Source organism: Lutjanus erythropterus, chromosome 7 (genome assembly GCF_056507025.1).
Source record: "Lutjanus erythropterus isolate fLutEry1 chromosome 7, fLutEry1.hap2, whole genome shotgun sequence".
NCBI classification, from domain to species: domain Eukaryota; kingdom Metazoa; phylum Chordata; class Actinopteri; order Lutjaniformes; family Lutjanidae; genus Lutjanus; species Lutjanus erythropterus.
In genome coordinates this window covers 1,255,123-1,280,963 of record NC_139323.1, presented here as the reverse complement: position 1 = coordinate 1,280,963, position 25,841 = coordinate 1,255,123, and the positions used below count along the sequence as shown (strand labels likewise).

The 25,841-nt window shown below is 39.9% G+C and overlaps 1 protein-coding gene across 1 annotated transcript in view; it reads left to right on the top strand.

The window, feature by feature from the left end:
• The window catches only part of naaladl2 (N-acetylated alpha-linked acidic dipeptidase like 2), a 753,458-nt gene that overhangs the window by 689,812 nt on the left and 37,805 nt on the right, over nt 1-25,841 (top strand). Inside the window, exon 15 of the mRNA XM_084722364.1 lies at nt 14,072-14,165. Within this exon, the coding sequence (XP_084578490.1) occupies nt 14,072-14,165 (94 nt within the window). The remainder of the gene's footprint in view (nt 1-14,071; nt 14,166-25,841) is intronic.

Sequence of the window (25,841 nt, the reverse complement as noted above, 5' to 3'; positions counted from 1 at the left end):
CGGGGGAAAACAGGCAGGCAGGCGAATGAGATCGCAGACTCGGACAGAATTACCACTTCACTGAGAGAGAGGGAGAAAATGATCTCCGTCACCTGCTCTGCCTCTTCCATCCACCCATCTGACCATCATCATTTCATTTTCTCACCTCCTTCATCTGTGTAGCTTACATGTGCCTGTGGGGATATATGATGATGTGTGTGTTTAAGTGCTGCAGTGGTCTGAATGTAATGCTGCCACTCTAGATGTATACATGAATGCATTTATGTAGAGCTGCACTGCAAATGATGCTACCAATGTGAACAAGACAGGAGTTGGCTGAAAGGCTGTGTCAGTTGTGCGTCACAGAGAATATACTATAGCTTCTCTGTGTGTGTGTGTGTGTGTGTGTGTGTGTGTGTGTGTGTGTGTGTGTGTGTGTGTGTGTGAGAGAGAGAGAGAGAGAGAGAGAGAGAGAGAGAGAGAGAGAGATGGAGAGGAAAACTAAGGTAGCTAACATGTCACAGGAGAGCCCTCTGCTGTTTGAAGTACCAACCACTCATCATGTCCTCTCTACCATGTTTGTTCCCATCTGCAGAGTTATCACCAATTTCAATCTCAGAATTCTCCATTTGTGCGGGGTTTATCAAAATTCTAAATCATTGAAAATTGTATTTGCATAGTCATTTACTCTTAGAAATAAGATCTGGTCTGCCTGATTTTCACTAAATGACTTTTATTCATGTCTTTCTCACACCTATTACATGACCATGATATCACAGTTTCCCATACATTCATTTATTTATATATCTTGAAGAGAACCCTTCATTGGCAAAACTCTGTAAGATTTGTACTTGTTCTTTCAGTTTAAATGGTCACTCTCACCCACCTTCTAGACATGACCGCCTGTCCTCTGTCTCTCAGCATGATGTTACACACTCCACAGGGTTTCACATACACAGACTTGCAGACATCCAAATATATTGTGTGACCCAATTTTTTAATCAGTCCGAGATCCACCATTAGCAACTGATTAGTGCTCTCCCTGATCACCTGTTCCCTCTGCTGTGTGAGAAGAGTCTACTCGTACAGACTGCAGAGAAACAGAGACAGCGTCTCCTGTTTAATGTCTACATATGCAGTTGTTTTGTAAAAGTTTGTAAGTGGACCTAGTTGTTGTCGATATCATTTGCTACCAAGGTGGTTTTTCATTTTAATAGGTGACATTATTAACAAGGAGCCTCCACCTCGCGAGGTTCAGCTGCTGCTCTGAACAGAATCATGGGTGTTTTCTGGGTGACATACTGCTGATGTCAACAGATGTGTGTGTGTGTGTGTGTGTGTGTGTGTGTGTGTGTGTGTGTGTGTGTGTGTGTGTGTGTGTGTGTGAGAGAGAGAGAGAGAGAAAGAGAACCGAAGAGAAAAGCAAGATGAGCAGCTAGAATTAGAATAGAAAATAGAATTAGGTAGAAATAAAATGGAGAAATAAGAAAAACTCTGCTAGAAATAGGGTATGGGTACAGGGAATAGGGTATGATTTTTTTCAATCTATTCTTACACAAGATGAGCTTGTTCATAAAACTTACAGTGAACAGAAACAAAATAAAACTCACCAAAAACATCTTAGTTTTTCTTTCCACTTTTAAACAGTCTTCAACTCTGGTTTGCTTGAAAATAACTCCTTAATTCATTGCGATAGATGTGAAAATATTCTGGTTCCTGTCTGCCTCTCTGATGCCTGACGTGCCCCCTGTGCCCCTCACTCCTCTTCACTTCATGCCTCTTCTGTCCTTGCCTGCTATCTTCATCTCTCCCGGAGTCAGAGTCCTGGTCAAAACAGATGTAAATCACCTCAGTGCTGTTTTCTCTGTCTGGCCCCTGTTGGTCTCACAGGTTCCCTCACAAGCTGCTCAGTCTGGTTCTTTTGTCTGTGGTTACACTCTCCCAGCGCTCCGAGCTGCAGCTCCAGCCAGATGCCAGTCAACTAAGGGCCACTAGCTACACAACTAACTTAACTAATGAGGCTAGCTACAGCTAAAGATAGTTAGCTACTATAGTTAGTACTGTGGTCACATGCTGCACTCTATTTGTGACAGAGTGTTACTATTGTTAGACAGTCATATTTTACACATTGCACTTTTAAACAGGTAAAAGGTTACTTATACCTAATGTATTAATACATTTGATTAGTAATCCAACTCTGAAACTATGAGATGAGTCATGCCTAATTTCAGGCCAGGGGAGGAAATGACTCTTGCTCTGACTGGATTTTAATTTTATTTTGTGTAATCTAATAAAATAAATGCAAAAAGTACCAAGTCATCCCTGACCCAGACCAAAGCAAGCAGAGTGTGCACACACAGCTGATTTAACCATGGACTAAAGTGACCACATGAGACCACAGCAATCACACTCAGATCCAACACAATCAGACCGTGTTGACTATACATTAAGGTTTGCTAGAGATTTAGTTTGTTTACCTTTGACACAGAGTGCTATAGAGAGGAAAGGAAAAAACAAATACAGACTGAATAGAAAAATAAACTGTGCAATGATGGAGAAAGAGTCTGAAGGGGACAGGAAGTGGCTCCAGCAGCACATACTGAAACACAAAGATCATTTGGGCAAAGGTCAACTGAGTGGGTGATTTTTTTTTTCATAATGTCAACATATTAAAAATGTATGTAACAACATGTTCCAGTCCAACAAATGTTAAAAGTGACATTTCAGATGTGCATCCTGTGTTTGTTTATAAGAGCTGATATTGACTCATGGAGCAACAGTCATGGAGAAATAAGTCAGGCTTTGCCTGGTATTTGACGGATTGATGTTTTTTATTGGTAAATTGACAAAGAACTAAATCTTCATCAACTTCATCCCATCTTCTCCCATCATCATGTATCTGCCTTTTTATAATTACTTTTAACTTAACTCACCTCAACAGTTCATTTAAGGCCTCCTCAGTGTCCCAAAGAAGGCAGGACAGGAATATGGGAACACAGGTAGCAAGTAGCCAAGGCCTCTTGTTCACTCACAGGCATACTCACCTACCTTGAGGTTCAGAGACTTTGTTTCCTGCATTCTGGTGACTTTTAAAGAATGAAAATAACAAAATAGGTACACTACAGAAGAATTTAAATATTGAATAATTTTAATTTTACTAATCTGTACCTCTAGCATGACCTTGCATAAGTCTCTGGCATGAATATTCATCAGTTATCTTTCAATATTATTTTTTTTTCGCCCTGCCTCAAAAGGAAAATTGACACAGCAGATTTTACAAAATGCATGTCCCCTTTCCTTTAAAATTTTCCTTAACAAATGGGAATTCTTCTGAGGAAATCTGGTTTGGCAAAAGTGTATCCAGGAGAAACTGGGAAAAGGGCAATGAAGAACAGGATTCTCCTGGGAAAACTGGAAGGGTTGGCAAGTATGGCCAGAGGGGTTGTTTCTCTTTGCAAAGATAAAATCCTCTAGATAGAAACCTTGTGACCCAAAATTCAACCTAAAGATTTAAGGCTGAACCACACCATCCTTTAAATAGCAAGACTCTGAAAACAATCCACTTTGATTTAACCTCCTCTGTCAGAGTCTAAACTGCTCCACAGGTAGTAAACATCCCATATATAAAAACTGATACAGCTACCTGTTGTTTGCCATGAGCTCACCAGCTACATTATTCACCAACTAGACCTGCGAGCAGTCACTGTGTCACCAAGCATTTAGCACCACTTTTCTGGACTTGAGAACACGTTGAAAAACGTTGGTAGATACAGTTTGTCGCTGAATCTACAAATGCAGTTTACAGCTCTGCAATGCAAAACAAAAGCCATACATCAACATTATTCAGAAACACAGCCGACGTCTCTGGGCCAGAGTTTATTTGAGATGGAATGAGGTGACTTAAGTGGAAAAGTGTCCGGTGGCCTGATGAAACTACATTTCAGATTTTTATTGAAAAAGCCAGCGTCAAAAGCCAGCATGTGATGGTATGTGGGTGTGTTATTGCTCATGGCATCATGAGTAACTGTTACATCTGTGAAAGCCACATTAATGCTGAAAGGAGCAAACAGGTTTTGGAGCAACATATGCTCCCATCCAGATGACGTCTTTTTCAGACGCCCCTGCTTATGTCAGCAAGTTCCAACAGCATGACTTTGTAATACAAGAGTCCAGGTACTAGACTGACCTGCCTGCAGTCCAGACCTGTCTCCAACTGACAATGTGTGCTCTATGACAACAGAGACCCCGGACTGTTGAGCACCTCAAGTCATTTATCAAGCAGGAGTGAGAAAGAATTCCACTTACAGAACTCCCACAATTCACCTAGTGTCCTCAGTTTCTGTTCACAAAAACATGATTTAATCAGGCATTACGATGGTTAGCTATACCCTAAGGACTCCTGTCTCACTTCCTGGTTCAAAAAGGGTAAGAGTATGACTCAAACACTGGTAAACTTTGTATTTTTCAGCAAAGTCATTTAATAATATTGTTATCGGATGTGTCTCGAAAACAACAAGTCAACTCTATCGCCCTTCTAAAACAAATTTAAATAATAATTATGGTTTAAAAATGTGTATTTTGATTAGCAATAGAATAACTTTGAGTAACTCTAAAAAATTAAATGGCTGCTCACTACAATTATGCTGTGAAATTAAAAAAATTAAAAAAAGTCAACTCCATGAGGTAGAAAATCTGACAGAGTTGACGTTTACATTTAACAAAAACTGTAATCACTGGGAGACTGGCCTATTACAAGCTATAATAGCCAAAAGTTTGATTTTTTAATTGAAGAGTAAAAATCAACCCCCCTTCAAAATACAGTTTTGTGTCAAGAATCAGTGATATATAGAACTGTTAAAAGGTTAAAATAACAAATATATCAATAAAAGACTTTTCTGCCTTTTAATGCAGTTGCATTCATTTTAACCAGTCTGAGGAGAACAGCAGAGCCACTCCAGAGCTTGGGTGTTAACTTGCAGGTTTTTGATGTTTGACAGTCAATAAGCAGTCAATAGGTTATGACATTTGACCCTGGGCCAGATGCATATATACATAAAATAAATAAATTCATCTTCTGCCCTTGCTATATGCCAGGTGAATTCACAGCGATAGTGACAAAAGCTGAATGGTGTTTCATCCCAGAAATGCAACTTAGACAGATGGAAGTGATTTTATTCTAATCTAAAATGTCAGGTCAACAGAGGGGATGAGGGGAGGCAAGGTCAGGACAGGAGAGGAGGACAAGAAAAGAGGAAACATGAGAAAAAATGTTCATGCTAGTTTGTTCCATCTTCCACTCCACTCCCAACTGTCATATTTCTTTAGTTTGGATTGTCTTTTACTTTCTGTTATGTCACAGCCTCTTTTCTGCCTTTCTTCCTCCATCATTATCTCTTGCCATCGCTACCTCTCCTCTCTCGCTGCCTTTTTCTCTCCCTCCTCTGCCTTGGAAAGAGACGATCCAGAAATAAGGCCATAAATAAGAAATCAACGGCCTTTTCTGTCGTACCACATTACAGGCTTTTGATGTATGCTTTCTGCAGTAGTATTACTCACCAGCCTCAAATCAATGCTCTAATCTTTCCCCCTGCCAGATTGATTTCAGTGGCAGTGACAACAGCGCAGAGAGGTGCTGAACAGATCTGTACACTGTAGGCCATTTCCCAAATACTAGCAAAGTAGTGTTATATAGGGACATCTGCTTAGGTAGATTAAGTAAGATGTCAGATATCACATACACACAGAGGCATGAAAGCATAGTATAACTGATTTCCAGTTTTGGTGTGTCTTTAAAGCTCTTAAACGTGACTGGTCCATTGAGAGAAGTGTGGCCAAACATATTTAAAAGGATAGTTCACCAAAAATTGAAAATGCAGTCACTATCTGCACCCCCAGTTTCTTAAAACTTGACACAATTGTTGACTTGGACTCAAAGATGAATGGATGGAGCAGCTGTTTGGCAGAGGAACCGGCAGGCCACTGGTTCGACTCCTGCCTGCGGCCCTTTGCTATGCTACGTGTCGTCACCTCTCTCTTCACCCCCCTTTAATGTCTACTCTTCTTCTATCCTATTGAATGAAGGCAAGAACACCCCCCCCCCCCCCAAAAAAAAAAAGATGCATGGATTAAAAGGTGGTGGTCAAAGGTCAAGGTCACTGTGACCTCTGGCAGTTGTGGTGGCATTGCAGTAGGTGCTTTACTAACTGTTGCCCCTTTCTACACTCTGCTGTTTTATTGTGTTATTTCACACCGTTTAAGGAGGGCATGGTAACCTGATAACTGTCTACCTGCAAAAGCATTACCCCGAAAAGCAAAAAGTTTTTAAAATGTTTAGCACACTGAACTCTGAGCACCAGTGGTAAATCTGTATGCGTTCACTGGGACAGCAACTGCCTCTTACTCTTACTGCCGTGATCAAAAGTGCTTCCCTTGTACAGAACCTGTACAGAGACAGTATGTCATTTCACAGACAAATTTCATAGAGAAAAACATGTCAGGTGTTGATGTGTTAAGAGTGAGTCTGTGTATGGAGGAGGCTGATGGATGGGTCAAACAAACATAGAAGTTGCACCCATCAGACTTATTTTAACTTTAGATGTAAGTGACATACTTACATAATAACTAATTATTTAACCCAAACCATGATCTTTTCCTAAACCTAAACAAGTACTTTTGTTGCCTAAAAACAACATTAAGCACAACAACTGACTATTGTTACCACGTTCAAAAGTGGACTAAACATTGTTAAATGACATGCAAAAAGCTTAAAATGTGTTGACATGACCTACAAAATGTCCCTAAAAGTGGTATGCTGTTGATATCCCATGAGATCACACTGGAATTGCAACAATGACTGATGTATTAGATTAATTAATATATTTTCAGACTCCCTCTGCCAACTATTTCAGAAATAAATTTTTGTGTGCTTATTTAAAAAGAAATTCATGAAATGCAAAGTATCGCTCTTCTCAGACCCTCCTGCACACGTTCCACAGGTAGAGAAATACAAAGCTCAACAGTTGCTAACCTATGATTGGACCATTGCTGTTTGCAGGTGGGGCTTAGCGAAGGGTCAGTTGTGATGATTCATGTCTGTCTCCTCTCGAGGGTGCGCTCTAGAGTGTACATACTCTTAAATGAAAAATGAGCCCACAGTTAAGAGGTCAGAGGCTTCAAAGTGCTTGTCAGATACTTCAGTATATGTATCATTAAACAACATGATTACAAAGACTAAAAATAATCTTTTATAGGACCAGTGTGTAGGATTTACTGGTATTTAGCAGCGAGCTTGCAGATTACAAACTCCTCATCTCACTCTCCCCTCCCAAGCATGCAGGAGAATCTACAGTGGCTGTGAAAGTCATGCTTGTGAAAGACTATTAAGAGCCAGTGTTTATTTTGTCCTTTCTGGGTTACTGTAGACACAAGAAGGTATAAACATCCCTTAAAAACTGAATGATTCTATCTTACTGCACTCTTCATTTTACATGTTGTGCTGTTTTATCACTTTTGGGAGCATCAGTTGGTTACCTTGTATTACATGAAAGGAGATGAATTTATAACAAAATAAAGGTCATTTTTCTTGCATAGAAAGGGACAGTTCAACCAAAAATACATATTTTTCCCCTGGTCTGTAGAGCTATTATCCATATATACTGTTTAAGTGTGAATTGCAGCGTCCGAGAGGCCATAGAGCTGTCTGCCTTCTCTCCAATAAAATACACCTGGGTGGCATCAGTCCTGTGGTGCTCAAAGCACCAAAGAATACATCTGAAAAATCAAACAGAAATTTTTCTTTCCAGAAATCACAACCTGTTTACTCAAGATAATCCACAGGCCTTATTATGTCTTTCTTATAGAAAGAAAGAATGCCCTGTATAAAACTACTCACAACAAGGTCTGAGAATTATACTGAGAAACTGGGTCATGATTTTTGGAATTTTTCTATTGTAATTACACCAAGATAGTACAGATTCATCTGAATATAATTGTGGATATTTACAAGCTACATGTAGGATCTGTGAATGTGAGCGGCTGCGGGTGTGCTGTGGCTGTTTCCTCACCTGACCCTGTACTCAAGTTGCTGGCAGTCTGCCTTCCACTCTCAGGCCAGGTTTGATCAGGCTGACCTCCAACACATTCAACCTGTGAGGGCCTGGAGAGTGTGTGTGTGTGTGTGTGTGTGTGTGTGTGTGTGTGTGTGTGTGTGTATGTGTGTGTGTGTGTGTGTGTGTGTGTGTGTGTGTGTGTGTGTGTGTGTGTGATGTGTGCCCCTGAGTGGATGAACTGGGTACTAAGGTTATCATCCAAGAGTCTGCTCAACTGGAGACAGACTTGAGGCTCACTGGTCAGGAATGAGCCAGGTCAGCTGGAACACACACACACACACACACACACACACACACACAGAGAGAGAGAGAGAGAGAGAGAGAGAAAGAGAGAGAGAATTATTGGTATTGCATCCTGACCTTTACTTTATCTGCTTTACTTTGCTTTTATGGAGCAAAATTCTGTGGATTATATTTATTTGTTTGTTTTGTTTGTGAATTGTACGTACCTTACTTAATGCACAAAGGGCAAGAGGGTTTTTGGTGAATTTATTTATTTATTATTTTTTTAATAAAACTGCAGTGTGTCAAAAATAATTTATAATAGTTTCTCATTGCTTGAGCACAGTAGATGCCACCCTACTGATGCCACCTTACTGTGCTGACGTCACGTGCTGATTTCCTGCCAGAAGTCCCACCAGACGCCAGACGCCACCAGGCCAAGCTAAACCTGCTGTACCACTACCGTTGGAACTATTATGGCTGTGTGTGTGGACTGTAAAATTGCATACTCACAGTTAAAGGACGATATTCACCGGCTGAAATCCGAGCTTCAACAAAGGGATGAGATGATAGAAGAATTTGTTTCTGTAGCCGCTGCCCAGTCAAAGTGGATTTCATATATGCAGTTGTCCGCCCTTGCTCCCCCAACAGCCGGACTGTCCTCCTCCTTGGTATCCCATATGGTGTCAGACTCTGCAGCCACCCTCCCCTGGCTGGCCTCGATGAATGCCGGCGCCTTACCGCCCCACCCGGAGGGTCCAGTGGCAGAGGAAAGTCAGTACCCCGACGAACCGGACGTAGGGGCAACAGACGCCGCCTCCGTTGCACAGGACCTGGCCACTACAACGCCGCCGCTGGCCTCCCAGACGCCCTCAGTTGCTCATTGGATGAGCACCAGCCAGGCCGAAAGCTCCGCTTCACAGCTCTACCCCTGATCGAGCTGACCCATGGTCCCAGCCGTCCTGGATGGAGGTGGTGCGCCGCAACCACAAGAGAAATACAAGTGGGACTTCTCCACACCCACCCCTTGATCTGTCTAACCGCTACACAATCCTGCGGAATGCGGCTCTGGGCCATTCTGGCGATGCCCCTCCAGCCCCGGTTCCATTCGGCTCGGGCCTCTCTACCACGATGGCTCCTCACGGCGCCGCTGCTCTCTCACCGCCTTTGGTTCTTATTTCTTTTCCTGTGTCTTATTGCTTTTTCTATGTTTTAGTGTCTTTGCTTGTGTCTTGTTTTACTTCAGCCTTAGTTAACTCCTGTTTGGCCCTCTGTTGTTATTTTTCCATGGTATCCTGCTCTTGTGCACTTTTACTTTGTCTGTCAAAGCACTTTGTAAACTCTGTTTTTAAAAGGTGCTATATAAATAAAGTTATCATTATTATTATTATTATTATTATTATTATTATTATTATTATTATTATTATTATAATTATTATTATTATTATTATCCTGATCAACTCACTACTTTAAGATAAGGTGTCATTGTGTCATTATTTTTAACAAGGTTTTTACATTAGAATGACTTATAGGAAAAAAGCACGTTGGCAGTAATGGGCTTCCATAGAGAGAAACAGCACATGGACAGCAGCGCAATAAAAATACATAATTAGATGAGCATACATAACATGGATCTAGCTCTTTGTCTCCAGAGTCTCCAGTCTGTAGTGTGAACCACTGAATTGCAGAGAAGCAGTACTCTTCAAGGTCAAAGAAAGTTTATATTACTTTGACCCTTCTGTCCATATTTGCACGCTCCCTGTCTTGCACTCATCCTGAGCGCCTTATCTCTTTTTGGAGTCTGCATCACACTACAGCGTGGTTTTCCAGCCGTTCATACCAGGATCAATATCTAACCCATCACTGGTTATCTCAATGAACGATACTGGTGTCTAAAATCACATCAATCAATTATGATATAAACTTTGTATTCCACTCTGACTCCCGAGCCTAGCTCAGCTTGCCAACATTAGCACCAATTCCCACCAAAAAGCATGTGATAATTCCACATAATAGACAGGAGGGGGATCTAGCTAGCATTAGCAGTCACTCTTTCATGGGTCCAATTGTGGTGATGCCAAATGAGCAGATTGTGAAGACTCATAGCAACAAGTAGTCCCATAAGACTAAACTTGTTCACAGTAGCTATTAATGGCAGAAATGATAATTCACCTCACCTGGCCTCAGATGTTCTGTTAAACACACTGTACAGGACACCACAGGAGTAAATTGTCTTTTTTTCATTTCCACAAGGTCTGTTTGAATTGACTATGACTCAAAGATACATCATAAGATGTGCTGAGACACATCATCAGTGATGTTTCCTGAGGTCACTGGGTGTTTCTGGTCTTTCAACATCATACACCCTCGCTCAGGCGACCCAGCCAGGGGTGATCAGACCCCAGCTTGTGTCCCAGCAGCATTCACCCATGGATCATTCTTCTTGATCCAAAGCCATCTGGAGGTCCCTCTGTAGCCTCCATGGTGGACTTGATGGTCCTCCTCTTTCAGCTCCAGTGATGCCAAGCAGGATGAAGATCTTGCACAGTGAGTGGCCAGCAAAGCCTTTACACCCCACCTCAATGGGCTAGCAGCAAGCTGTCCAGCCTCTCCCCCGGCACTGCTCTACCACATCTTTTTGCTCATTTGCCTCCTCTATGCGGTCCTCCCAGGGAAATGTCAGCTTTATCAGGACCATCTGCTCAGTAGAGGCTGATTTTAGCACCATGTCTGGCCTCAACATAGTTGTTGTACTGTCATCTGGGAGCTTGAGCTGCTTCCCCAAATCACCTTGCAAGTCTCAGTCCAACAGAGGTGAGCAGAGCAGCTGCTGACATGGGCTGGATTGTTCTGCAGTCCTAGAAAAGGCAATGTTCCACTGGTTATGCATAGGTTTGTAGTAGTAGTCCACAGCTTTGGAGATGGCCCCACTTGTTCTTTTAGTTACCGCAACAAATGCAACTTTCTGTAGGCATCTTTTCTAATCTTTTTTCCAAGGTACACCACATATCACATGTCGGCAAGAACCGGTTTGACTCCAGCTGAGGATGTCATGCCTCTCTATGTCACCTGTCTAATGAATGTAAAATTAAAATAAATAAAATAGTAATTCATATATGTAAATAATCTGATAAAAGCATGAGAGCAGATTTTGGCTTGAGTGCTTTTTCTTGCTTTTTCCTACAGAGAACAGAAGTGCAGAGGAAGAAGCTCTGTATCTGGTGGGATGCCGAATCTTTGTAATGTGTAAATGAGTGTAGCTCAGGTTAAATCATGCATGTGATGTCCTTGGCTGATAAAGGTGATTACAATTATAGTGTGGCACTGAGAAATTCAATTTTCTTGCAATACAGCGAGGGGTCTACTTCCTGTGAGAATGATACAGTCGAGGTGTGGAAGAACAGGATCGATACATCAATAATCCCACAGTAGCTGGTTAGAACAGTGAGCTGCAGTGATGTTATACTCCAGTAAAAATCCAAGTGGAAGCCAGGCCAAGCCCTCTACCTGCTGAAAGTGGCTGAATCAGTGACACTGTTTGCATTAAGATGACAGACACTCGAGTGTGAGAGCAGAGCCAGACAGACACTGTGATTTGGACCATGCTTCTCAGCAGGGGGTGCCAGCACAAGGAGAGATCTCCATAAATGTTTGCTCAAACTGCAGCCAAAGTTGTCTGTTAAGGTTTTCCCCCTCATATGAAAGCTGTTGTCAAATCAGTGTGAAAAACAAAGGGTTGCATCGAGTCTCAGGTTTTCAATTTACAATCTGGACCACAAAGACATGCTGTGGATAATCAGATCTGAGAACAAGACACAACATGAATGGACTGATTGGATTGCTCCATCTTCCTAAGTGCCAATCAAAATCCAAAGGCACATAACTGAAAGCTTGTTGTACAGCCATATGACTGGTTATTTATTTTGAAAGTTGCTGGGTTACATCCACTGAAGAAGGAACGCATGATCACAACAAAACATGATTTAATTTATTCCTGGATTGTACAGTTTGATATCAGTACAAATATGCACCAAATTCTAGATGAAAAAAGCACCAGCTTGCACAAAGGTGAGGTAAATAATCATAAATAATAAAGAGATTAATATAATAATACAAATAGATTTCTGTGTTGAAGAGTAAAGTAAAAGCTGTAAGCTTTCCCATAGTTTTCTTTAAGTTTGATAAAATGAAAGTATGTAGTATAAATTTAGTCCATAGAAAATTCTTGCTCTCAAAATTAAGAATAAGTTCCACACAGAAACATTTGTTGGTGTAAAGACTTTGTCTCAGCACTTAATTATTTAAGAGGCCTGCAGAGGCCTCCCAAGTGACCTGCAGAGGCAGCAGAAAACTTACAGTAAACTTTCGACATCCTGGAAATTTATGATAATGCCCACATGTCTATACAACATGAAAAAATAACAAAAACTAGAAGAGTGCACTCAGGGCCAGGCAGCAGGCAGTGAAGCACTGCAATGCCACCACAACTGCCAGATGCAACTGGTGGAGGTTTACAAACTTGTGCTAGCATTAACAATTCCCCCACATATGTTGTCCTGAGCTGAAAGAAGATTTCAAACTGAAGCAGTTGTTGATCACTTGCGGCCCCTAGTGGTCCGTTAAGAAGAGTGAGAAGTCAGCTGTCAATGGTCGTATAAAACAGAGCAGTCAAAATGTAAAATCACTGCCTCACAGTTGTTTGTCTCCACCAACCAGTCAAGTTACAGTTTACATGTCTGTCCACACTCATATAATGTCTGTAGTGAAGACTGTGAAGGGATTTAATATGGAACTTAACACTATACTGACCTGTAACTTTGAAGGAATTTAATAAAAGGTATGAAGTGATTTAGTGATTTCACATTATTACCAGTGAGAAAAAAACTTGTCACTTTGAGACTGTTTTTACAGAGGAGGACAGAGGACTGATTAAGAGCTGAGTATTATGATCAGCTTCACAGTGAAGTTGACATTTGACTTTCTGTCTCACCTTAACATTTTATCTGCTTTGTGTATCTATTTGTGTGTAATTTTGTCATAGTTATTATATGAAGTTTTGAGTTATGGCCAAAAATGAGTTTAGTGAGATCAGTGTGACCTTGACTTTTGATCTCAACCACCAAAATCTAATCAGTTCATCTTTGAGTCCATGTGAATATTTGTGCAAAGTTTGAAGAAATACCTCAAGGTGTTCTTGAGTTAATGCGTTCACAAGAATGGGATGACCTGAAATAATGAATAATATCATTATAATATATAACAGCTGCCTCTGGCCATAAAAACTCAAAGGCATAAAAGTCATCATAATCAATTTTTTTGCAAGAATTCTGAATCACAAAGATCATTCAGCATACAGCCATTTTTTTTATTTGTCTTTATTTAATCTAAAAAAATCATTGAGCGAAAACCCCTATGTAAAAATGATGTTGAGAGGATACAAAAGAAACAAGACAAAGGAAGAACAATTCATTAAAAGAGATCTATAAACAGAAATTAATGAACAGCAAAGTCAATGAAAACATTTACAAGCCTGGTGGGGATAATAAAATGATAGATTCTGCTAGAAAACAAGTGATCACATGTTGAAAAATAACATTTGGCTAACTCTAGCATATTTAAAGCCATGCTTGTCTAAAATGAAAAGTCTTTAGCCACATACCCTGTTCTGTGCTCACATTGGTACGACTTACATGAATGCAGTAGTGGAGAAAATCAAATACAAACTAACTTCTTTCAAATCTCTTTTGGCTGTGTTTCTTCAGATGACAGCAGAAGCCATTGTCCGCCTGGTCAATGATCCTGTGCTGCCATTCTACCCTCTGGACATCGCTCTGGATGTTCAAAACAAGCTCAAAGGTAACACTGATGATGATGTACTAGTAGTGATGGTGGCTGTGGTCATATGCAGTGTTGAGATTGACTTGTCTTTTTCAAGAGATACATGAGTGCAGAGGCCAGAAACATGACTCCAAATGGATGATAACGCTGCTCCTTGAGTGCTGGATGTGTAACTGTTTGCTAACATGTTTCCAATATCAACCAGTCCAGATGATTATATGTATAATGGCTTGTTACACTGCCCCAAAGTTCCATTTTCAACAGAATTAAGAGCAGTAGTTAAGAGATAAAAATCAGTTTATTACAACTTCAAATTAATTGATGACACCTTGAAAGATAGTGACATTGCTACAAATAGAACACAAGCATCAGGTGGTTATTCAGTTCAAAAGTAGCCAACAGTTCTGCCAGCTTTACCACCTCTTCATATGAAAGTAAAACTGAAAGTGAATCCTTTTACTTCTCATTCATGCAGGCTTTGTGTTATGCTGGTGAACACAGAGACGCCCTGTAATCATGACACACAGTTGACCAGTGGTGGACAAAGTGCTATAATGACATTTTTTACAGTGTAAATAGAAAGATGTGAACTTACTGTTTGTGTGCGTGATTTTGCAGGGGTATTTTTTTACATTTTCGATATGTGATTCTGCACTTTGCAGCACGTATTGGAACACTGCAGTGTGCACAGCTTAGTGTGTGTGTGTGTGTGTGTGTGCGTGCATGTGTGTGTGCATGCGTGCATGTGTGTGTGTGTATGTGTGTGTGCGCATGCCAGTGTCTGCAGACATTTATGCTAAGGCATAACTCATGTCCACTGTCCAGCCAGCCAGCATCAACCCCTAATACTCTCTCCAACAAACATGAACACACACACACACAAAGTGAAATGATATGCACACACCCTTACACATACACACAAACAAGGAACCCATATCTTCTCTGACAATCAAACAACACAATGTTATTACATGTATATACACACATAAAGACTGTCACTGACATATTGCATTCCCTCACCCCTTACTCTAACTCTAACCCAAACCATTACTCTAAACCAAGTAACCCTCAAAAATCTCTACCCCTGGAGGAGTTTTTGTCTCCATGTCCACATGGGTTATAGTGTGCATTCAGGTTTAAATCCTCGCCAGCATATAAGAACAAGAAACACACACTACACACACAGAGTTTTTCCCCTCCACCCTCTCTTCCAGAACACTTCAGTATTGGCTCATGTGTTCAGCTGAATATATCAATCGCACTTCTTATGATTCCACAACTCAGTGACCTTCATTCCCGCATTCGTAAAATTCAAATCAACTGTTAAACATCTTCCCCTTTTGACCTGTAACCTCAGACCTTCACAGTCAGGGCTGAGAGACTCTCTTCTTCTGCTCTTCTTTTGTAAAGTCTCTGGATTTCTTTTTTAAGCATTTCTCTCAGTCCTCTGTTCCCTATCGCCTTATTTTCTTTCTTTGTTTTCATTGTGTCCTTGGGTCTTGTTTAGTACTACTTGTTTAGGAGTGCTTTGTGTCTATTGTGTGTTTTGTTATTATGGAAATTGGAAACTTTTCCTCTTCAGGTGGATTTCTGGCCATATGATTAGTCATATGTTTTGTTTAAACAACATTATGTGATGACAATCTTGGTAAGATATACCTGAAAAAAACCACCACCTGAACATGTTATGGAAAAGGCTCTAACAACTTTTGGGCAGTGAATCAGTCAGTTTAGTCCAGTGTTTAGCCTGCTAACATTAGCTTAAACCAGGAGTCTGCAAACTGCTGCTCCAGAGCAGTGCGTGGCTCTTTTGCTCCTCTCCAGTGGCTTCCTGTGTCTTTGATCAAAAATATTATGCAAATTTTTTGACATGTTGATTTTCATTTATCATTGTTGTATGTCTTCTGATTCTTGAATTCTTCAGCTGTAAAACTGTGAAGCCTATACACCAAATTAAAAAGAAATACGTAGCGTGTCAATTATAATGTGTGTTATAGCCTATGTCTACAGCTCAGCATCTTTTCCTGTAATTCCTAGGCCAGCTATGGATGCCAAATCCATAAAAAGAAAAATCTCAAAGAGAAACAGGAACATACTTCTGGCTTCATACAGTTGTGTGTTTTCCTGTTTGTCCAAAAATGGCTCTTTTGATGAAGGTTGTATTCCCCTGGTTTAAAGTTGGTTTGATATCTTAGTGACTCACCATGTGCCACAGTGTATGTGTGATGCCAATCCAGCAGCATGCTGTAGTCCTGGTGCCAAGAATGACCATGTGACCAATGTGTCTAATGCGCCAGCACACCTGTGTTCCATAATCTGTTGGTCACTTAATGAAAACACCCATACAAACCTCTCTAAAATCACACTAACACATTCATATTTTGTTCATCTCTCTATTTTAATTGTAAGTTTTTCAACCAGTTGGTCTATCATCTGATAGGAATCTAATTTCTGTGCTCCAGCCTACTGTAGGCATACCCTTAACTACATGAATGTACACTGTAAAAAAAAGAGAAAAAAATTGAGACGACTCAAATTTTCATGACAACTTGCTGCATTAGATTTTTGAGTTTCAAGCCCAACTCAGACTGTGAAGTCTGAAGAAATAAACTAAAAAAAAAACACATTTTGCAGATTTATCATTGCTGTAGGTTGAGGTAATTTACATTTGTTCTTTAAATGAACTCAAAAAGGTTTTATATCAAAAATTGGTCACAGCGAGTTGTGAACCTCATTTGTTATTACTTGGGTTCCTGGAAATGAAATGGTTTTAATTAACCATATCATAAAATCACCATTATTCACTTTTATTTTAATGAGTTTACTCAATCATTTTTGAAACACATTTTTTAAAGCTTCTATAACTCAGAGTTTATCTATCTAAGGAAAGTATATTTCTCAACAAAAGGTTAGTAGTTGATCAAACATTTTCAAAACTTAAGAGCTTGAAACTCAAAAATCTACCGCATTAAGTTGCCTTGTTTTTTTTTTTTTTGTTTTGTTTTGTTTTTGTTTTTTTTACCTTGTACATGTCTCCCAAAATATCACTATCAATATCAGTCAATATCATCTGCCTTTGAAAGCAAATATACATTTGTTGAACTATAAGTGATGTTAATATTTCAGAGACAGTAGGCTACAGTGAAATTTGGGGTACTGTATCAACTTGGCTACAGCCAGCAGGGTGTGATGTACTGTAGGAAAATCATTTTTATGACATGACGTTATTAACATATTTATCAACCAAAGTGTGCAACTTGCATAGTAAGAAGAACACAGCTCTTTTGTCAAGGTCTGACTCAAAGCCTGTGTAAATTTACATCACCAAATATTCAGCAGTTAGCATGCTGCACAACCTCTCACGCCTCCTGAACTAAAATCAGCTTATTCAGTCACAGTTTGTGAGCATGCAAAGACTCTGCCCTTGAATATTAAGATGACCTTTGAAAGAGGATGCACAGCAGCGCCTTTGACATGTTTAGCCTGCATGCTGTCTGCACTTGCAAACTCTGAATAAACAAAATGTTATGTTACTTTTGTTATGTACCAAGAAAAATACATAAGTACAGGAGTTGTCAGAGGTTCATGAATAGATAGTCAATACAGTTTCTGAGTTGCTCTGTATATGTAAGTTATAAGAAACTGTACACTGTACAGAATTAATTCTTCATGCTTGAGATAAAATATGTCTACCAATGTCTATCATCATTTACACGCTAAGATCAGAGATTGAAAGAGGTGGAGACAGAGAGATGCTCTCCATCACGTGTATGGTGGCTCTAACTTCAAGTCTCATTCATTGTACCACTGAGGCAATTGCTCAGAGGCTCAGGTTCACTGGCTCTGTCTAAGCATGTAAGCACCGTCCCATTAAGGCCCAGATTGAGTGGTTATGCTTCCCTGTCTGAGACTAATGGACAGATTATGACCTGAGAGACATGACTGATTATTATACCTGCCTGTAGCCTCTGTCTATTTCTTCACCACTTTGTCCCTCTTTGTGGCCCTATTTCTGTTCCGCACTTTCTCCCCTCGATCAATTCAATTCTAAGGCACTTTGTTGGCATGAAAGACACACCTTTTCGGCAACTTTGCCAACTTTGGTGAGATGAAGAAAGTGCTACAAGAGAGAATAATTTCATTTACTCTTTTATTTCATTTACGCCAAAACAAAGCAAAATTACACCATTAATTATCAATATGATTTAGTACACCTTTACATCATGTTTTCATGCAATCTGATTACCTGCATTACTGCTCCATATTCTACTGGCTGCCAAAGTTAAAAGAGAAACACTGATTTTACCAAACAAGGTCACTAAGACTTAGCCTGATATGACCAGACTGATTCACAAATGCAAATTAGCTGAAACCTCTCAGTTCATCTTCAGTTTCCAGGGGACGTTGTCAGTGGGTGCACACCAAAATATCTCTGCCAACTGGATAGACCTGTAACCAATGAGCGCAACAAAACTTGACCTACAACCAATCAGAGCAATGAAATGTGTGGCAAAAGGCTGAGTGACACATGCAGTGCCTGGTCCATTTTCAGGCAAGAAAAAATCTGTCACAAATTTTTCTCAAATTCCAGCTAAAGGATACAATGGATGCACGATAAATATCAAGGCTGATTAATTACCAACCAATATTGGCCTAGCTATAATGGTGTATATCAATATTAGCGTAAATTAGCTGATAAATATCAGCTATAATAATATATGATTTAATTTCTTCTGTTCTATAAAGGCTAAATTATATTTGTGAAGCTGTTCTACATGTACTGTAAGAAGTACATGTAGAACTGTTGTCATAGTGATGTCAGATTTGATTCAGTCAGAGCTATGAAATATTAAATCATCCAGCTTTGCTCACTAGGTTATATCAACTTTTTTAAATACAAAAGTGTGAATTAATTGGTTATCTCATCTGTATTGGCCATGAGAAGCAGGTGATTAGCAGTTACTATATCAACTAAACAGAACACTAAAGTGTGTTTCTGAAAACATTTGAGGTGAGAAATGGGCAATGCAGTTACAGAATCTTGTGCTTGAAAGTTGGGACATCACTGTCATTTGACTTGTCACATTTTTATCCCTTTTATGCCTTTAATGCCTTTAATTCTATAGAACTGCTATAGATGTGACAGGAAAGGGGGAGAGAGAGTGGGAGGATGCCATGCAGCAAAGGGCCGTAGGCAAGAGTTGAACCGATGGCTGCTGCAGAGGACTCACAGCCTCGGTACATGGGGTGAACTCTTTACCAACTGAGCTACCTGGCCACCAGCCACTAATGTCATTAATCACAAGGATTTTTTGAAATTTTGTTGGGCAAGCTACTTGAAAAGTATGGTGAGGTAAGCTAGCAGTTACTCTACATGGAATAAAGCTTCCCTACACTGAAGCTACCCCCCCACAGAGAAATGTATGTAGCAATCTGATCTGCAGTTTCAAAAGTAGTATATTCATCAAGCCCACTCTGTTCTAGTACTTTAGTTAAATCTACATTTATATCTACATACATTTCAAGCAAATAATTTTGACCCCCACACTTAGGTTCGTACAGATTGGTTTGTAGATTTTTGCTGTACCCTCTGCTGGTCCGTGTTATAAACTACAAAAATAAATAAATAAACTACTTCACAGTAATCTCAACTTTTCCTCTGTTCCCTCATGTTTCCCCACCTCTTCCCTCCTGAATGTACTATATGTTTATTTAAGTTTGTCTTTTGCAATGAATTGTGATGATTAGTTTAGTTGGTGATGGTTAGCTTATGAGGGAATCACCTGAATGTGCATACGTTGTAGAGAGGGGGCGGGGGCGAGAGAGAGTCAGAGAGGGAGAGAGAGGTCTGGTGTTAATTTGCATTGTAATATTCAAAGTTGCACACTATCAATCAATTAATCAACCAGGCTTTATTTATATGCAATTTTCACACAAACAGAATGCAACACAGAGTGTTTTGCACAATAGAAACAGTAAAACAATTGTTGATATCTAACTCTTTATATCTAAAATACAGTTAAAAAGGGCATCCCCTGGCCCTGAGTCATCAGTGATGTACAGCTGTATATCAGCATAACTATGGAAACTGATGCTGTGCCTCCTGATGATGTTTCCAAGTGGCAGCATGTAAAGATTAACAGGTTTAATTCTAAAATTGAGGTTTGACTATTCACATGCCAGCTTAATAATTTTTTTATGTTTACCATTGAATGATTGACCATTGATACTGATAAATCACAAAAATGCAACAACAAACACAATATTTTCTCTCGGGGGCCCCCTGTTGGCCACAGGGACCCTCAGCAGGCTAGCAGTTAAGCATTACCTAGAGTGGCGCTACTGCCCAGTGTTGAAAATTCCACATAGTACTTTTAAGGCAATGACAATGTTTTCTTTACAAGTGATGAAGTTTAATTCACAGAGTTGGAAAATACAGCAAATGAGATGAAATAAATATTATGAAATAAGTCTTGTGAATTATGTAGTTTTCCCAAAAAGTGTGAGTGGCTCCAGAGTGCTGAGTATCATTTTTGAAGTAAGGACACAAGGGAACAGGCTTTATTTGAATTGCAGCTGCTTTATAACACACAATTGGACATCATGTCCCTACATTTCATCTCAAAGTGTAATTTTCCTTATGCTTACATTTAGTTTTAGTATTTCCATCAGCTGTGTGTAATCAGAAAGAGGCTGCTTGTGACAGATTTTGGGATCTTTATTGTGGTTATTAAATTGGCATTAAATTTAATTCCAGGTGGCATTATAAACGTCTTTAAGTTATAAATCTAACTTTGTGAAACGTGCGGATACTCCCAATGCTTTGTACTGAGCAGTTCCTGTTGAACCAGAAAACAGGTGGGAGAGAGCTTTTATCTCTGCTGGTTAAAAATACAGAGAGGCAGCAGATGGAGAGAAAGAAGAGGAGGAGGAAGAGGACAGTGAAATAAATACTTTTTGATGTGTGTGGTGGTGGTAACAGATAGTGAGGCATGATAAATTATTCCTGGTGTGTTGGAATTGCAAGTGGGTTGGTTGATGGCAGTGGTAAAAACTGGCATGTGGATAGTCAAACCCCAACACCTATAATTTTAACCAAGATAGAAGAATAAAAGAGTGTGAGAGAATGGGATGAGCTGCTGATTTCAGAAAGCCTTCAAAGTTATCATTACAGATTTTTTCTTTTTCCTGCTTCAACTGCTCTAGTACCTAACCTGGCTTGTCCAACTTTTACTACCTGGGCTAACTATTTTTCCAGCCACTCTTCTGCCTGGATCAACTACTCATCTCTTTGATAAAACTGCTCTGCTGCCTGATCCAAGTCCTGTCTGCCCAGAAAGGACCACCCAGGACGCTGACCCATAACCCTTTTGCTTAGGACAGCTGCTCTTCCATCTTTTCTAACTACTTTTCTGCCTGGTTTAACCACTACTGCTACCTGGTCCAGCTGTTTTTCCAACTACTCTCCTATCTGGTGTAAATACTCTAGCTACAACTCTGTTACTGTAGTCCAACTATACATACATGCTATACAACTCCCCATGGGATCTAAGCCCACGACCTTCTTGCCAGCTAGTCCTATGTGCCTAGCCAGCGCCAAACACTGGACTCAAACCTATGACGTTTGAAACGATGATCATTATTGTGGGATCCCGAAAGAAGAGATGACACCGGTGTACCCGAAAACAATGTTTAATATGAGCTCGGGTTCTTCCATGGCATACAGCATGCAGTGTAAGAAGGAATGAACCAAGAACACTCAAACAGCAACAGCTTATATGGAGTTGTCTGACTAGAAATATCTGGTTTATTTTAGGCCATGCAAACAACCTATGGACAGAGCCTTGTCCACCAGACCTTCTGGCGCCCTTCCTACCATATACCTATCAATGTGCACATAATATATGAGCGTAGAACAACTACACTGGTCACACAAACACATCCTAACAACGTTCTTGCCAGCTACCTTTCTCTGTGCTTCTCCCTGTTCTAGCTACTTCTTTCCCTGATTCAAGTTCTATGTGCCCAGCCAGGACTATGTCCAAACCCAGAACTCAAACCCACAACCTTCTTGTCCACAAACTTTTCCATCTACTTTTCTCTCTGTTTCTCTCTGTGGTCTAGCTACTCCTCTCCCTGATTCAAGGCACTTGTGCCTATCCAGGCCCCTTTCCGAAATCACAAGCTTCTTGTCAGCTACTCTTCCATCTACTTTTCTCCCTGGTCCAGCTACTCCACTCTCTGATCCAAGTCCTATGTGCCCATCCAGGCACATTTCCAAACCTGGGATCCAAACCACCATCTATTTTGTGAGGCAATACTTCTAACCACTGTGCCACCCTTCTGCTTGGTCCAACTACTGTCCTCCCTGGTTCAGCTACTCCTCTCCCTGATCCAAGGCCAGTATTTCCAGCAAGGCCCTTGTCCAAACGTGAGATTTGAACCCACAACCTTCTTGACAGCTACTCTTCCATCTACGTTCGTCCCTGTTCTCCCTGGTCCATCTACCCATCTTCCTGCTCTAAATGCTCTTCTATCTGGTCATCTGACCATGTCTAAACCCAGGATTCAGACTAGAAACCTGAGTAGTACAAGTACTTTTACTTGTAATTGAGTAAGATTTTAGTAACATAACTGTACTTGCACTTGAATACTTATTTTTAGTACTCTTTCCACCACTGTTTATTACTTTGTAAATTCAGCAACTAAGGCAACGTGTTTGGTTTCCACTTACAATGACAAAGCATTTTTCACTTAAGCTTTGATTTGCACCTTTGACTGGCTTGTTCTCCATAGCAATGATGAGCAAGGCTCATGGGTATTGTAGTAGAGTCTTATTGAATGTGAAGAAAACCACTGTTTTATCTGTGACAAGGTTCATACATTTTACACCACATGGTGTACATTTTGATTCAGAATCATAGTGTTTTCAGACTAGAGCGAAACATGTTACTTGTGCAAGTTTTACCATGGGATCATTTGTGATTAATTGCATTACACATTTATGCTTACTTATCCCAAACAACCATAAGCTAGCGAGGAACCACAGGCACTGAGGGTGAGTGTGTATGTGTATATGTGTTCAGTTCAGTTCATTTTACACTCACAGAAATACACAAATGATATAAATTCACCCACACAAAAATGAGAAATTTGCATTTTTTGTGTTGTGTGGCACATCATTGTATTGCCTTTTTATGTAATCATGCAGTGTGAAAAAATTTGCTTTGCATTTGGTGTGAACACATCATAAAGATGTCTCCCTCCTGTAACTGTCATGTATGTACAAGTAAATTGTAACCGGATGTGATCATGTACTGTGTGGTGATGTGACTAAGTAAGCAGGGGTACATAGTGTGTTTGTGTCCTCATGTGTAAGATGCACATGAGTGGGTAGTGATGCATGTATTTTTTGGGTCTATTCGAAGATGAGTGTGAGTTTATTTTGGTTGGTGTGAAATGGCTGTGTGTGTGGGTGTATGAGTATAAATGCTTGTGTGTGTGTCTGGTCTCTGGGTGTTTTAGCAGCCCCCTGCGGCAGAGGACCAGTGATATTTAATGGATTCTTCACAGCCGGCGTGGAGCTCTGCAGTATTCATGACTGGCAGTCATGGAGGAGACTCAGATCAAACAACCAGAGCTAATTGAAACCCCCAAAAACCTTTTGTTCAACTTTTTTAATAACTATTCTCCTTTCTTTTCTCTTTTCATATAAAACTGCCTTTGGTCTAGTCTGATCTGACATAAATCTCCATTAATTTACTGTAGTGATAGTGCTCAGTGGCAGGGCTGCCTTTGGTCCTCGACTGCAGTACCAAAGAAAGGTAGAACTGGCTGTTGTCAGTGCTGGGAATTACTAGAGTACACTGAGGAAATCAAAGTAAATTTTGTGCCCATATGAATGAATTATTTCTTAGATCTGGATGTCACTTAAAACCTATTGTACAGTTTCAAGTTTTAATTAGGTAAATCTCAGTGGAAAAGCCAAAGAAGCACATTTTGCCATTTAATTAGATTGATAGTGATAGAAGAGAAGGTGACCACTGCCAGGAAGCCCAGAATGTGATTTCAGAATTTAAAGAAGCTACCCAAGTACTCAAAACCTCTACTGGAGGGATAAATATGAAGCTATATTGGGGCCAAAAGTTTTGTACTTCAAAAAATAAAATTTTAAACTGAAAATTCAAGTTTTGATCTTAGATTTTGAAAAATATATTCAAAATAAAAATAAGTGCACTTTTTTTTTCAGGTTAAATATAATTATAATTCACTCTTGTGACTTTTGAATAAATTATTTATTTTCATTTTTCACTTTCATATATTTTGATATTTGATATTTGAGATTGATCAATCATGGGGGGCGTGGCATCAACTGAGAGGGGTGTGGAATCATGACAGACAGCTTAATAAAAAGGCTAGGGACCTTCCCCTATCACGTTGCCTTCAGGGAACATAGGAACTAAAACAATTCAAGTCAACACTTTATGTAGACTACACCATGTGATTGCAGCATTCCTCTGAAAGAAATTCCTCTCACCTGATGTTTGATGATAGTGGTACAGAGCGCTGTCTAAAGGCTCAGTCAAATCAAAACAGGGCACACTGGAATTTATCTGTGCATCTTCGTAAATTATGTGGTTGTAATACTGGGCTAAGAGTACAGAACTCTAACACTATAGAACCTGGTTATTTTATTTTGTAATGTATTCCTTGGTTGTAAACATTAAACAAAATAATTTTCCTATTAGAGGTCCATGAAGTGAATTAATGAAAGATATTTATTCCAGTCTGCTCCCATCTCTCCTCACCTGTGAGTTATTTCTGTTTTTCTCATTCTCTGTTTTATTGTTTTTGTTCTTGTCTTCTTCTTGGCTGTTCTTGTCTGGTTTTGATTCTTTATTCATAAAAAAAAATATCTAAGTCTGCATTCAAGACCTGAGTTTCAGTATCAGCACTGTGTGCAGCTTGTTAATTTTAAAAAAAAGAAAATAATTATCCTATTTTGTGTGCCTAGGACTTTTTTCGATTTGCCATGGAATCGCCAACTTTAATCTGAGTTGTGTGTGCCTGAGGCATTGCACTAGACAGAGCTGCTGAGTGGATGCAGTTGGATAGCACTGCAACCAATCAAAGCAACAAAATGTGGACCAGTGACATTCCTCATTCATCTTATAGAACCTGCCACAAATTAAATAAATGGTTTTGATTGGCCTGGCCAGATCCAAGGCTGGTGGAATTCTGTTTGAATGGAGGGGGGTACATGATCTTTTCATTTGTCTGCCAGAGCACATGAAAACATTTTTTTTCAACATTTTTTTCAGTACTAATCCATGGGATATCTCGTTGTGGAACCCTGGCTTCCTGCGTGTAAAGACTTATTAGTGGGATACAGTACTAGCAAAAAACCTGCACACGACCACCATGATGCACTTGTCGAAGCCTCCTCCTCTTAGCTTCAGTAGATAGCAGCCTGGTCTCGTTCCCAACTCATCAGATACCAGTGAAATGTCACCACTGCTCTGTGCCTCACACAGATGAAGACTGCATATGGCAAGCTGTTTTAGCATTTAATGGCTAAGCTTCACTATCCAGAATTAACATTATAGATATCAACAAGTTCATTTTGACTAGTCGTGATTACATTGTGACTAGTAAGAATTTTCATTCAAGATATCTGTAACTTCATTCTGACCA